This window comes from Epinephelus lanceolatus, chromosome 15, assembly GCF_041903045.1.
Source record: "Epinephelus lanceolatus isolate andai-2023 chromosome 15, ASM4190304v1, whole genome shotgun sequence".
NCBI classification, from domain to species: Eukaryota; Metazoa; Chordata; class Actinopteri; order Perciformes; family Serranidae; genus Epinephelus; species Epinephelus lanceolatus.
In genome coordinates this window covers 33,752,392-33,768,531 of record NC_135748.1, presented here as the reverse complement: position 1 = coordinate 33,768,531, position 16,140 = coordinate 33,752,392, and the positions used below count along the sequence as shown (strand labels likewise).

The 16,140-nt window shown below is 40.9% G+C and overlaps 1 protein-coding gene across 3 annotated transcripts in view; it reads right to left on the bottom strand.

The window, feature by feature from the left end:
* grm1b (glutamate receptor, metabotropic 1b) overlaps positions 1-16,140 on the bottom strand; it is a 37,202-nt gene extending 21,062 nt beyond the window's left edge. Inside the window, exons 1-3 of one of the 3 annotated variants that reach the window (XM_033643660.2) lie at positions 15,970-16,140; positions 14,197-15,027; positions 8,934-9,183 (exon numbers count right to left, since the gene is read on the bottom strand). In XM_033643660.2, the coding sequence (XP_033499551.2) occupies positions 8,934-9,183; positions 14,197-14,911 (965 nt within the window). In that variant the 5' untranslated portion in view covers positions 14,912-15,027; positions 15,970-16,140. The other 2 variants (XM_033643658.2, XM_033643659.2) reach the window with 2 other exon arrangements.

Below are 16,140 nucleotides of genomic sequence, written 5' to 3'. Positions count from 1 at the left end.
TGTGATTCTGTCCCTCCGATGGTCATAGTTTGTATTTATAGCTGACATGCTCGCCTGTTTGAAAATCAATCCTGCATTGAATCCTCTCACAAAAGATCATGCCAATGAGACAAATGCTTTTGTTTGACACTTCAGATTTGAATCAATAAAAAAAAACTTCCCCTCATTTCAGTTGCAAATGCAGCTCGAGTGTTTCTAAGCAGTGTGGGATCAAATCTGTGATGCATATATGTGATAGTGTGCTTGCATGAGTGAGAAATGAAGGGGGAGAGCAGTGGATGTGGAGGGGTCTTAAATAGCAGCGTTCTAAGGATGATTTGGCACAAAAACAACTCCCTAGAATGCAACAACAAACTGAATATAATAAACATTACAAATCATTTTCCTGGCCACAAAATGCGAATCCTCATGGGCAGAATGGTAATTTTCTTATAAGGTATGACAACTGGAACGTATGGACACAAAAACTGTATGAAATGACTTCAAAGCAAATGCCAACAGTTAGGCCAGTGGTTATACTAATTTATGTTTTTGCTTATTGACAGTTCGATTCAGTCTGACAAAACCTGACAATAAACCTGATGAATAAATTAATTACATGAAAAAGGCTGTCAAACCTACAATAAGATCCAATTTGCTTTGCAAATCAATTCATCATTTGCATCTCGTTTTAAGATAGTAGGGAGGCTCCAGGGATGGCAGTGTCCAACATTTTGTTTTAGGCTGAAATTTCTTAACAACTGTTGGATTAATTTTTATCTAATTTTGCACAAACTTTAATGGTCCCCAGGAAATGACGATGATGTCTTTGGTGATCCCCTGACTTTTCATGTGGCCCCATTTGAGGTTGTAACATGATGTGGGGCAGGCTTTTGCATTGTATCTTGAATGGAAAATGTATAGCACCACAATCACACCCTGGTGACTGAGCCTTTAATTGATAGGACAGATGAGCGTGAAAGGGGGAGAGAGAGAGGGAGTGACATGCAGCAAAGGACCACAGGCTGGAGTCAAACCCGGGCCACTGCGGCAACAGCCTTGCACATGGGGCGCCTGCTCTACCACTAAGCCACCGACGCCTCGCTAACTTTCATTTTGACACAAAATAAAAACACTGGTATCCTGGGTCAAAGTCTGGTGTTTGTTGGACTCATCCACCTCAACTCCCACCCACCCTAAGAAGACGTTTGTGCTCTTTATACTACATCCATTGTTCTGAACGTCTAATAACGATGCAGATGTGTTTACACTGGAGTTGATTAAAAGCCCAATGCATTTTTTACAGATGCTAAAGGGTACATTACCCAAGTTGTGTATTTTGATACTCTGGGAATGAGGGTGGAGTCTGTGATTCTCGTCCAATATACTTTCTGTCAAAATCAATGAAATATATTGTCCTCAAGGTCAGCTTACTGTCACTTTGTATAAGCTGAAAAATTCTGGTGTTCATACACAGCCCTGGCTCTTTAAAGGGTACACAAATAAAGTGGCTTATATCGAGCTGTTGTAGCCGTTGTAGCCATAGCAACAGGGAGCGTTCATGCTTGTGTACAGGTCAGGGGACAGGCCATGGGAAAAGAGAAAGACAGTTGGCATTTATCTCAGAGTTTGACTGTTGAATCAACATTGTCAAATACTGATGCTAGGTCAGTGGCCCTCAGCAGCAGTTGTCAATGCATCAAGGCGTGGTATGAGACAACCCGGGCGGAGGCATTTTAAAGAGCAAGAAAGTCTGCACCAGGTGGGCTGGTCAAACAGACTCCAGACTTTCAACTTCGAGACTTGGAGGTTGTTTAATGTGTGAAACCAAAACTCATTACGCTTCCATATTTCATTAAGTGTGTGCTATGTGTAGCATAAAATGCCAGTGTCTTATGTCACGTGATGTTACTTTACATTAGTAACAAACTCATTTTTAGCCAAACCATGATGTGTTTTATTTCACCTTTACCACGTACTTTTGTTGTCTAAACTTAAGAAGTTGAACCTTAAAACGAAGGTGTTGTTTTAACTTATGTTCTAAGTTTACTTAAAAAAGAGACTGTTTACATTTACTGAACAGAAACTGTACATTTCCTGTGAAAAAGAAAGTTTATTTTGAAATGGCACAATGCATGTCACTAGGATAAATTGGCATGCTGTCCCTGAGTATCTAAAACTAATGCTGGAGGGGTACCAAGAGCGTCATAACTTGACATGTAGGGCCACTGAACAAGCGTCAGTATTTTATAAGCTGGGAGTGAGAATGTGTTGGCTCAATACCTATAGTGAATGACACTGTGTTAAGAAACTACTGATGTCATAATGATGCTGTTCTAAAGCTGCACAACATGTTTTTTCAAGCTGCAAAGACGGAAATAAATCTGGTGCAAAACAATGGCTCCTTGTATTCAAAACAGAATCATGCTAAGAGACTCAATATTGCACAAAACACACCTCATCCACAGTCTAAAAATATCAGTCACCAGCCTACAAAAGCCCACATTTGGCAAAAAATTAAAGCCAATAGCACGTTTGGCTTGGCTGGCACTTCAAAAATGAGCTGACAATGGCTGTCCAGTGTGACAGTATCAACAGTACCTGGCCATCTGCTTCTCAGCATCACACTCCCTCCAGTCCAACACTCTGAGTGCCAAAATCCTACAGCTCTGACGTCCAGCACACGCATGTACACATTCATAACACAAATATCATATCACACGTCCATGAATCATTTAATTTGGGGCAAGGAGGCACTGTTGCATATTGAAAGTAGCAAGCAGAGTGTATTTATGTCAGCTGACTTTACGAAATAAAAGAGGATTTTTTCAAAGCAAAACAGATCAGGAGTCAAATGTTTGTCAAGCACAGGATCATAAAGCTGATATATTCTTTTATTATTTCTCTTGAGAGTCGATCAAATGAGTTGTCTGCTGTTAGAGATGTGTGGGATCTGTGGTGTGAGAGCAGCCATTTCTTTCATCCTCCACACAGCAGAAGATGGATGGCTGACGACCAGCACCTCGGGCATTCACGATTGGCCCATTGCACAGGGCTGCATGTGTTCACTTACTGCATTGCTCTAAAAAACATTTTCCTTTTTCAGAAGTCTCCTTGACCCAGAAAACACACACACACACACACACACACACACACACACACACTGCTCTACCAAACTCACGCCCTCCTTATCTTCCGTGGAGAGTTTAGCAGCAGTGCAAATTCAAGTGGAAGGGGTGAGAGCAAGTTTAAACTCCCTTTTTTTCACACGTGTATTTGATCATTTGGGTTCAGAAGAAGGGATTTCGACTCCTTCTCATCAGCCTTTGTGAATAAAATAGCCACAATTAATGAGCCGCTCTCAGTAAATTAACCATGGCGAGCTTTTATCGCAGCCTCGTTTCAGGTGCTGCGACAAGCTCCTCCTAACAGGACTTGAGGTGAGCTGAGACTCCACAAAGAGGGAATGTCTGGTATAAGTGCTGATATGGGCTTTGATGTTCACTATTCCCCAGCTTATGCTGGAGGTGCTGTCCCATATTAGCCCATCCTGCCTGTGATCTGACAGGGAGAGGGAGAGCTCGCTGCATGGATGCATTATTCATTACTGAGCCCGACTCAAAGCGTCTTCTGCTTTCAGAGGAACTCTACTCCCTGTAGGAAGAAAAGAATATTTTGGTTCCATATGAACTTTGTGTATACCATCCATACTGAGCGGAGAGATATAGTATAACATCTGTATGTCTCTCACAGGATTATGGCATCATGTTTCAGGACGATGTACAGTTTCATGTTCTAATGTACTACAATTATTATTACTATTCATATTTTATCCTGCCCTATTTATCTATTACACAGTTAGTAAGGCACTTTGAACTGCTGCTGTATATGAAATGTTCTTGACAAATAACCTTAAAGCAGGGGTAGGACTCCCTGCGGCTCCAGAGCCACATGAGGCTCTTTAGCTCCTCTCCAGTGGCTCCCTGTGGCTTTGACAAAATGAATTATCTGGAAATAAGCACTGATTATTTTGTCAATATTTTGAGTTTAAAATATCAGTGTTGCAAGCCTAAATACATTTTTACATTCTCCAGTTGTAAAAATGTGAAGCCTCTATACTAAATAAAAACATGTTTTAACATTTCAACAACTAAAATGTGCATGAAAAATCTACTGCCTGGCACCTTTTCCTTGAACCTCGATAGCAGGCTAGTCTTGAGTCTTCCTAGCTGGATGCCAAATCCAATAAAGTAGAGAATTTCATAGTGCGTGGACAGACTTGGTTGCTTTCACGGCCAGCTCTGCAAAGTTAAAACCCTATATAATCATAAATAGTGCCCTGCAGAGACACCACCTTGTGGTAAAACATGAACGAATGCTCATTTACATTATTAGTGTAGGCTAATTTAGACTTAATGAGCTGTTTTACCCTCAAAAAAGCCTCAAATATGTTATTGTGACGCCAAGCAGATTTTTTAAAAATTATTTTTCAATTATTTTGTCAATAATGGCTCTTTGGATAGTAAAGGTGCTGACCCCAGCCTTAAAGCAACTACAAGGAACTTTCATTTTGTGATGATCTGGGTGGGCCCTGTTGACAAAAGTGGAAGCGTTTCCCAGGATTAAGACTTCATTTCCCATGAGCACCTCTGCTAGGTGTCGAAAAGAATTTGATCTAGCTGCATGCATTTGTTTTGAAGCAACTGAAAGAATGACGCAACTTCATTATAATACTGTTTTTCCTTTTTTAAACAAAGCTGTTTGCAGGATTTATAGCAATGAGGTAATGTATGTGTATGTAATGTGGCTTTGTAGGATTAATAACTGTAACACGATGATGGTGAACCAAAGTAATATTTGTTTTAGTATCGTTCATACACCTAGGTTACATGGAAACCTAATACTAACAGATTTGGTTGCTGTGTAATGGTAATTTTGGTAAGTAAGCTGAAGTTATCAACATTCAATGTTATGTCTTCATAATAATAATAATAAGCCAACAGCAACGTATCGCTCGGCAGCAAGACTGACTTGTGTGTCAAATATAAAATACTGTAAAGAAAAATCTCCTCCTGTTGCCCTTTAACTAGCTTACGTACAACTCACTGCAACATTTTGCCTTGGAAAATGTTTACATCTGCTCTTCTGGTCTACATAGAGTAAATCTTTTCTTTTCACAAGGAATCAAGACTGTCAGTGACGCCTGTCCCTTGGTTTGTTTGTTTATGTAGGTCATATAGCGACATCAGTATTAAATTGAGACTGTTTTATAACCAGTTTAAAACTCCCTGTAGGACTTCTGGTTGAAGCAGCACCATGTGAAGACATGTGGGAGGCTAGAGCTCCGCTAGAACCTTCTTTTTCTTAAATGAAACCGCTCTTCAGCCACTTATTCACAGTCCCTGTTTGAGTAAGACTATGTGAAATAATTTTAGGAAAGATATACATGCCTGATAAATGTAAAAAAAACACAGGATGCTGGCACGGCAACCACCGAAAATGAGCTAGCAGAGAGCTGCGAGGGGGCAGTTCTCCACCAGATAAGAAGACTGAAAACAGAGCTACTTATAAAAACTAATTGTAGATGCTGTAATAAATATAATGTACAATTACAGGTTTAAATGATACAATCGAAAGCTCTAGAACAGCTATTAAATCTTCCTTATAGTATGTTTGTTTTGTCAACCTTTGTTTCCAAGGTCAAAAATGAAGTTTAATGATAATTTAATATAAATCTTAAAGCCAATCTGGAGAAAAAGTCATTTAAGTTCTTAACATAAATATGTCAACTCCACCTGCTGAGGAAGATCATGTGATATGACTGAAAGCTCCAGCTTAAAAGGACCTGTCTGGTCAACAATTCATCTTCACTATTCACAAATGCCATGTCAATAAATGAGGCACAAATAGCTGAAGTTATGATTAAAAACTGACAGCTTTGAGTTATATAATAACAAATGGAACATCCAGAACAGCTGCTAAATAGACCTTTCAAGGTCAGTGAGAACTTTTCTCCTCTTTCTTTTCATTTTTTTAATACCTTTTGAAAACCCCTCTGTAAACTTAAATAAAAACAGCAGCACTAAGAAAAAGAATTCTTTTCATCATCCTGTTTGGAAAGTTGAATATGTTTCCTCCAAAAAAACATAAAGGATAAACCTGAAAGCCCCGTGGGAGAACAATCTGGAACAAACCTGAACACAGAATATTTCAGTTCATATCAGCTTTGTGTGAAGCATCCAGAGCAGAGCTGAATATTATAACAGGAGATTCAATGCCTGTGTTTCCCTCACAGATTAATTCTTCTGAACAATAATTAATTTATATATTATATTTACATATATATATATACAGTACAGGCCAAAAGTTTGGACACACCTTCTCATTCAATGCGTTTTTTTTATTTTCATGACTATTTACATTGTAGATTCTCACTGAAGGCATCAAAACTATAAATGAACACATGTGGAGTTATGTACTTAACAAAAAAAGGTGAAATAACTGAAAACATGTTTTATATTCTAGTTTCTTCAAAATAGCCACCCTTTGCTCTGATTACTGCTTTGCACACTCTTGGCATTCTCTCCATGAGCTTCAAGAGGTAGTCACCTGAAATGGTTTTCCAACAGTCTTGAAGGAGTTCCCAGAGGTGTTTAGCACTTGTTGGCCCCTTTGCCTTCACTCTGCGGTCCAGCTCACCCCAAACCATCTTGATTGGGTTCAGGTCCGGTGACTGTGGAGGCCAGGTCATCTGCCGCAGCACTCCATCACTCTCCTTCTTGGTCAAATAGCCCTTACACAGCCTGGAGGTGTGTTTGGGGTCATTGTCCTGTTGAAAAATAAATGATCGTCCAACTAAACGCAAACCGGATGGGATGGCATGTCGCTGCAGGATGCTGTGGTAGCCATGCTGGTTCAGTGTGCCTTCAATTTTGAATAAATCCCCAACAGTGTCACCAGCAAAACACCCCCACACCATCACACCTCCTCCTCCATGCTTCACAGTGGGAACCAGGCATGTGGAATCCATCCGTTCACCTTTTCTGCGTCTCACAAAGACACGGCGGTTGGAACCAAAGATCTCAAATTTGGACTCATCAGACCAAAGCACAGATTTCCACTGGTCTAATGTCCATTCCTTGTGTTTCTTGGCCCAAACAAATCTCTTCTGCTTGTTGCCTCTCCTTAGCAGTGGTTTCCTAGCAGCTATTTGACCATGAAGGCCTGATTCGCGCAGTCTCCTCTTAACAGTTGTTCTAGAGATGGGTCTGCTGCTAGAACTCTGTGTGGCATTCATCTGGTCTCTGATCTGAGCTGCTGTTAACTTGCGATTTCTGAGGCTGGTGACTCGGATGAACTTATCCTCAGAAGCAGAGGTGACTCTTGGTCTTCCTTTCCTGGGTCGGTCCTCATGTGTGCCAGTTTCGTTGTAGCGCTTGATGGTTTTTGCGACTCCACTTGGGGACACATTTAAAGTTTTTGCAATTTTCCGGACTGACTGACCTTCATTTCTTAAAGTAATGATGGCCACTCGTTTTTCTTTAGTTAGCTGATTGGTTCTTGCCATAATATGAATTTTAACAGTTGTCCAATAGGGCTGTCGGCTGTGTATTAACCTGACTTCTGCACAACACAACTGATGGTCCCAACCCCATTGATAAAGCAAGAAATTCCACTAATTAACCCTGATAAGGCACACCTGTGAAGTGGAAACCATTTCAGGTGACTACCTCTTGAAGCTCATGGAGAGAATGCCAAGAGTGTGCAAAGCAGTAATCAGAGCAAAGGGTGGCTATTTTGAAGAAACTAGAATATAAAACATGTTTTCAGTTATTTCACCTTTTTTTGTTAAGTACATAACTCCACATGTGTTCATTCATAGTTTTGATGCCTTCAGTGAGAATCTACAATGTAAATAGTCATGAAAATAAAAAAAACGCATTGAATGAGAAGGTGTGTCCAAACTTTTGGCCTGTACTGTATATATTTATACAAGACAATTGAAAGCTCCATAACAGCCACTACTCACTGCAAAATTTTGCCCGGGAGAAGAAACCTCTGCGGACAATTCGGCTCCCTGTAAAAAGCTCAAACACTGATGGAATTCTAACTGGGAGAAGTTTCAGCTAGTTGGACTCTGCAATCCTCACCACTAGATAACTCTAAATCCTCCTAAATCTTACTCACTGGACCTTTAAGCAAACATTTAACATTAGTTATGACTGTATATAGCTTTAATTACAGTATGTAGCTTTTAGCCTATGTTAGCAAAACTTAAGTATCCTGCTTTTCTATATGTTTAAAGCAAACAAAAGCCTAAACTGGTATCCAACCTCCAAACTTAAAATTCTGGACCCTGTGGCCAGGCCAGTTGGAAACCACTGGTTTAATCCATATAGAAATCCCTCCTGTTGCCTGTTTGGCTTTGGAAAAGCAAAACAATACGACACCCGTCTCTAAACAGGATATCTGCTGTTGGACTTGCAGGTTCCTCATTTCTCTTGTTCTGAAAGCTTAATAGACCTCCAATGACTAGTTACGGTTGCTAACAAAGACTTGGACAGTGGCCGTTCTAGGAGGGGCTTAGCGAAGGGTTAGTTCCAGAAGAAGATACATGACTCAACTGAAAGCTCTGGAGCAGCTACTAAATGGACCTTGTGGTGAGATTGTTGAAATTGAAACTGTGATTGTCATCTACAATTATCTTCATTACCAACACAAATGTCATTAATCCATGTGGTACAAGAAGCTGTTCCTGTTTCTTATTTTAACTGTCTCATTATTAGGCTGTGTTGACTGAATTCCACGGCCATTAAAATCCCCCAAAAAGCCACAGCAAACATGAAAGCGAGAACTCTTTTCATCATTCTTGTTTGAAAGCTTTTCATCCAAAACAAAAAAGAAACAGACGGAGAAAACAAAAACTCCCGTGGGGGAAACAATCGCTAACAAACCTGCCAATTAGGAGAAACTCTCCGGCTACTCCGAGTCGTCTCATGGCCATGAGCAGCCCTCGGACCGTCATGCCTTCACAGAAGCAGACAACCACTCGGGCTTTAGGCAGACGCTCTCGCAGTTTCCTAAGCAGCCTGTCAAAGTGCTTCTCCCCGGCGTTGCTGTAGATCTTGTCAGAGTGGGCGACGCAGAGGCCGTCCTGTGAGGCGAGCTCTTTGAACACCTCCATCCCACTCTCTCCGTAGTTACCTGAGAAAGACGAGAGGAGCTGTTAGGGAAGTTTCATTCAGGACAGAATCAATAGCTTTTTGTTTCACAGCTTCACTCTGTATTTAGTGTTTAAAGTCGCTTTAATGTTGGGAACAGAAAACACCTCTTACTTTAGCTTATAAGTAACTTCTTTTAATGGAATCAACAACAGTACAACAAGAGCAAACAGGGTTCAAGTGACCTCAACACCAGTATCTGTGTGGGCAGATCATGAGACAATGGGCCCCTGGGCACAGACATGGAGAAGGCCCCACCACCTCTCCAACATAGGAGCCTCTTTTTGTTTTTATTTTGTCTCTTTGTAATTGTTACACACCTCTCTGTGGTTTTGTTCCTGTTTGTGGTCATTTTGTGTCTCGATTCTTGTTGTATTGTGTCTGTGGTTATTTTGTGCCCTTTTGTTTTCATTTTGAGTCTCTTTTGAGTTGGCTTACATCTCTCTGTAGTCATTTTATGTCTCTTTCTGGTCATTTTGAGTCTCTTTGTAGTCATTTCATGTCTCTTTCTGGTCATTTTGAGTCTATTTGTAGTCATTTAGTGTCTCTTTCTGGTCATTTGAGTCTCTTTCTTGTCATTTTATGTCTCTTTCTTGTCATTTGAGTCTATCTGTAGTCATTTAATGTCTCTTTCTGGTCATTTTGAGTCTCTTTCTTGTCATTTGAGTCTATTTGTAGTTATTTTGTGTCTTTTTCTGGTAGTTTTGAGTCTCTTTGTAGTCATTTTAAATCTCTTTGGGGTTGCCTTTTAGTCATTTTGTGTATCTTTGTAGTTGTTTCATTTTTTGTGGTCATTTTGAGTCTCCTCCCACTTTGCAGGGCTGCATTCAGCCTCAACAAAACAATGCAAAACATTTGCTCAAATGAAAACAGCAGTGCGTTGAACACCCTGTTGTATTACGCATGTGCACTACCTCTTAGTATGGTGGGGTTTAATTCAGTGGGGCTTCAGTGGCCAGGGAAACATATGCTTACACTGTCAAAGCAAGTGTGAGATAAAAGCAAAAAACATTAGTACAAGTTAAGATCTACTAGACTTTTATCTAAGATATTTCAATGCTGATTGGATAACACCTCTGACATACCAACCAAACGAGAGAAAACATACCCAAAAGTCTGTTGCACCCCTTTTTAAAGAGACATACCGTAGCAAAATGGTGCACAATGTTTTGAGACTGAACGTGCCCCAGGTGAGAGCCAGGCCCAGCTTTGGGCCTGTTCAGTAATCCATCCATGAGTATAAGACAACACTTTGAGGTTACACCACAAATAATAAACCTCAAAAAATGATTTAAAAAGCTTCTATTTTGGCTGACAGGTGTTTATTTTATTGCCAAGAGCACACACAGATCTTCATCGCAGTAAACAAACAAGGCTTGCCAGGTTTTGATTGGATTTTTTATCAGCTTATCGCCAACTTGTCACAAATTCCCTCTGTGAAAATATGAATGAGATTGCAACAGCTGCTTTATGGGTATTTCAGGTATACATCTCACATTTTGCTGTCGCCCAGCACTGTGGGTGTTCTGGAGACACTGGTGTTAACTTAATTGACAGGGGAAAGGATGGAGAGGCAGTCAGCAGGTTTCATTTAAAGAAAAGCAGTTTTATTTCAAAGGCAGGGTAGTTGAGAGTGTGTGTGAGAGAGAGAGAGATCATCTAATATTGTGCAATAATAAGATAAATCAAAGTATTAACCGACATAAACTTACAGGACACACATATCGCAGCTATTGCACAAAAGAATAAATAAAGACAAGGAGGCAACATATAGCCTCTCATTAACTGCAAGAGATGGCACCTGAGGGACGTGGATCCTTTGTCGACAGGAGTGTTTGTTTTATCCTCCCTGCCTCAGGTGGGTCAGGTGATCTCAGCTGATTTCTTACTGAGGACTTTTAACAATGGGAGGAATCCTAATTATGATAATCTGTATTATAATTATATGCTTTTAAATGCTTAGAAAATGCAGTTTTCTATAAGACAGATGTAAATGTTTTGCAAGATCTGTTAAGTAATGCAAAAGCGTGATTTTTAAGATGAGACCGAGAGATGAGTGGGAAAAAATAAACTTTTGTGAGTCAGCCTGGAGTGATAATTAACACACAAAATAGAACATCATTGTATGCAACTCAAATGCAGGTTTCTCCCAGGGCTGGAACTGCTGATTATTCTTTTTAAATCAATTAATCTGGTAATTATTTCCTTGATTAATTGATTCATCATCAAAAACTGGGAAAGAGGTCCATCACAGTTTCCCAAAACTCAAGGTAACATTTTTAAATCGTTTGTTGTTGTGCGACCAGAGGTACCAAAACCCAAAAAGTTTTAGTTTGATTTCATATATGCATGAAACATTACTCAACCTGTTAACTGGTTATTAAAATAGCTGCCAGTTCATTTTCTTTCTCTCAACTAATCAATTAAAAAACTTCAGCTAAAACCTACAGGAGCAACAAGGTGACTCCTGCTGACAAAACTAAGAAAGAAAAGGAAAAAGGTAAAATATGAAAATAATCTTTATAGACTTTGAAGCATAAATATGAACTCCACATTCTCCATAAAAGGGCACAGAGAACATTGTTTTCTCTCTCCTCCTCTGAGATCGATCCTCTATTCATACTAATATCATGTAGATGAGCTCCACAAAACAGAGCACAACTGTCTGCAGCCACCTGCTGTTAGAGTAGCAGTCTGCTAATGTCATTCATGAGATAAAATAGCAGTTGTAAAATTGCAGCAAAACACAACATTGATTAAATCAGTGCTGAGCTAACAGAGATGCTTATGTGCTCAATAAATTTCTAAGGCATTTCTTATGTCTTTTCTTTAATTTCCTGTTTGCCTTCCTGTTGCCTCAACAAGACAGACAAAAGTCAGGACAGTTGATTTATTAAAGGGACACTCCACTGATTTTACACACTAATTCAGTTTAGGTGTTTTATTCAGCCTGTGAAAGCATTTGCATTATGTCTCCTGTGGTTCTGATGAGAGCTTTCCAAAGTCTGTGAATCAAACTGGGTGTATCTGGTGACAGGTTCTAATGAAAGAAGCTGCATCATGGGAAATGTAGGAGCCAGTGGTTTTGGAGCTTGGCCCACACTAGGGACTACATATTGAGATATTTCTTCTTTTGCTGCTCCAGTTCCGACAATTCTCTTTTGAATCTGTCTCTTGTGACTCCCCAATCTTTGTGTAGGTTCAGTTAATCAGCAGACCACCCCTGTGATCTATGTTCTTGTTAGCCATGCTATGTGTGTATAAAGGTTTGTCCTCGTCCAACATGGAGGGTTCATTGGCCTGCAGATCTTGGCAGCCATGAAAATCAGTCCTACCAAAACAGTTGGCAGAAAAAATATTGGCATTGTATGTTTGTGCAAACCACAGGTATGTTACATCTGTACATGGATATATAGTGGATATGTTAAAACTTAAATTTTCTTTGAGTTTCAACAACGCTGTGGTTATGGTTAGAAATAGATTGTGTTTTGGCTTTTAAAAAAAGTTTTTTGTGGCACAAGCACGGCTGAAGAGGCTGTCGATGTGTTGGTAAAAAAAACGGCCTTTTGTGGCATTATCTTGGCAGGATATGCAGAGATATCTCACTAAAAAAAAAGAAGCTTTTCATGGCTCTATCCCCGGTGGAAACACGGGAATGTCTTGGCGGGAAAAAAAAAGCTTTTCGTGGCACTGGCAGGAAAATGCATGGATGTTTCAGCAAAAAACAAAATAAAAAAAAAAGCTTTTTCGTCGCACCTTCCCTGGTGGAAAGGCAGCAACTTCTCAGTAAAAAACAACCACATTTGTTGGCACTATTCCCGCAGGAAAGGCAGGGATGTCTCAATAAAACACCCACTTTTCATCACACCATCCCCAGTGGAAACAAAGCAATGTCTCTGTTTAGAAAAAAAGTGCTTTTTGTGGAATCAGCCTGGCAAAAAATGCATCAATATCTCAGTAAAAATAAACTGCTTTTCATGAAACTATCTTGACAAGAAATGCAGTGATATTGCAATAAAAAACAGATGCTTTTCATGGTGCTACTCCTGCTGGAAAAGCAGCAATGTCGTGGTAAAAAAAAAAAAGCTTCTCATGGCACTATCCTGGCAGGAAATGCAGGAATATCTCAGTAAAAAAAGAGCTTTTTGTCACACTATCACTGGTGGAAACGCAGCAACATCTCAGTAAAAACCAACCACTTTTGGTGGCACTATCCTGGCAGGAAATGCAGGGATGTCTGCTTTTTATCGCACTACTCCCAGTGGAAACAAAGCAATGTCTCAGTTTAAAAGAAAGGGGGAGAAAATGTTTTTTGTGGAATTATACCAGCAAAAAATTCATCAGCGTCTCAGTAAAAACACAACCGCTTCTTGCTGAACTATCCCAACAGTGACAGTTTGCTCTAAACATATTTGTTGGCTAAAACTCACTGGGAACAGAGCAATAACTCATGAAAAACGACCGGTTATGTTGTTTGTTGGTCTCTAACAGTGGTCTGCAGTGGTCTAAACCTTGGGAGGCGTCTTGTGAAGGTGTCATGCCATCCACCTCCCAATGACAAATCAGCTCATATACTACATCACTTTAGAAACCCATCATGAAATGTATGAATCGTACAAATGTAACATTCGTGATTTGCAGAGATGTACAATGCCAACATTTCCTCTGGTGTCTGGGCTGATCCCACACAAAGCATGTCTGTCTATTGCCAGCTGTCTGCAATGTGGTTCATTCTCCCAGTGTTGCTCATCATTGTCTTCTTCCTGAACTAAAAGAGTCTGCTATGGAATCCAAACCAGCCTGTTTACTCAGTGGGAGGGTATCTGAGGGGAGATTGGGCTAGGTGTTGAATTGTTTGTTTTTTTTTTGTCACACTGCTGTGCATGATGCTTCAACAAATGCCCACACAAGGGCCCAAAGATATCTGTCTGAACCTCCTCACTTCTCCACATTTAAAGGACAACATGACAAACCCTTTAAGATGAATATGTCTTACCTTCTGTGTGCACTGCAGACACGTAGGTCCAGTTGTATCGTTTGACGATGTCCAGGAGAGCCCTGGCCTGCAGAGTGTCTGACGGCACGACCCTGAGGAAGTACTTAAACAGTGTCTTGTCACTGAGGTCAATACTGGTTGCAGAGTAGGCGATCTGTGGGATGTTGAACAGCTGCAGAAGATTTTGAACTTGAATTGCGACTGAGCTCGACCCAGGCCCGATGACCCCTGCGATGGGCTTCTTGGTTGGCGGCGGCTGACTGGAGGGCTCCCCCTCGATGCACCACCTGGAGCCGTCCCTGTCGTCCCGAATGGAGATGAGAGAGTCTCGTATGAACTCGATGCTCTGCTCCAGAGCCACCGAGGAGTGCCAGCAGGAGTCCCTGATCTCACAGCCCAGGGTGATGTTGGGCAGCAGGTTTGGGTCCGAGTTAATCCGATCCAGAGTGTGGAACATGGCCTCCACCCTTTGGATGCCGTACTGCTCCCGGACTTCTCCACATTTCCTCTCTGCCACCTTCTCAGCTGACGGTTGGTGGTGGACAGAGAAGAGGGCACCGATTATAACATCCCCGTCCATCCTTGCCACCAGGCGAGAGGCAGAGCTCGGCACCACTGACCTCTCATACTTGCCCTTAGACAAGACGAATGCCTCAAACAGCAAAACAGGCAGGTACAAAATGCTAAAGGCAGTCAGGTAAATCATATTCGACATTGTGCCACAGGTGCTGAGTGCAGAATCATGTCCAGTTGGCCATAATGGAGGTCCATCAATCCAGTTTTGGATAAAATGGAAATTAAGTCAGCTGCTTCTCCTTCAGCGTTGTCAACCTGCATTAGAGACATGGAGAATTAATTCCTGTTTTTCACACAAAGCAAAAATTAGTCGATTAATCATGCAGTTGATTGAATAAATCGATCAGCAACTGTTTTGATAATCCATTAATCATTTTTTAAGCATACATAACAAACTTTCTCTAATTGTAGCTTCCAGTATGATCTCGATTTGATGCTTTTCTTTATCCTCTATGATAATATACTGAATATCTTTGTGTTTTGGACTGCTGGTTTCTCCATCCACTTACAATTTACTTGCAAAACAATTGATCGAGTAGTCGAGAAAATTGAGATGAATCAATAATGAAAATAATCATTAGGCCACCACATGAACCTAGAAATGCTTAAAGATGTAACACCTGCCTCCTCTTCTATCACAAATCATGCTAAGGAGACATAAACAGACATAAAAGTTGCATCAAAAACATGTAAAAAGCCAAAGTTCTTGGAGTCCTGTTGCTACAAAACATGCAGTGATCCACAGGGTGGGACCCAAACAACTGATATCAGCAGAGATCACAACCTTTTAGGACACTAAACCCTAGATCTGAGAGATAAAAACTTCTCTCTGTGATAGGGCAACATTTTGAGTTTCAGCACCACGGACAGCTGCCTGCATCTCTCAGCTGATTTGCTTCATCCAAGCTGATCTATTTAAACTTTTACCCCTGAAAGCATCGCAGAAAAACACTGCGCTGTGCTCTGTTTGAATCCTCTTCTCCACTGTCTGACAGCTGACTTAAGCTCCTCAGTCTGCAGCTCCACAGCCGGTGTCATTTACAGGACAACATTTTCTACATCGTCACCTACCTACAGTACAAGCCCGTGCATCCCAATTAAACGGTGACGCCTAATTAATAAGCAGACTGACGCTCCCATGTTAAAGAGACTGTCTGTGTCTGCACAGCAACTAATCACTGGCATTACTTTACATACCTGCAGCAGGCAATTCGGGACATAGCGGGTGTGTGCCTCCTCTGTAGCAGCCAGGCTGGACTCTTCTCCAGAGAAAACACTGTGGGACTGACACACACACACACTCTCTCTCTGTCTCTCTCTCTTCCTCTCCCTCTCTCCTCAGATCATGAGGTGCCCCCATCCTCTCCT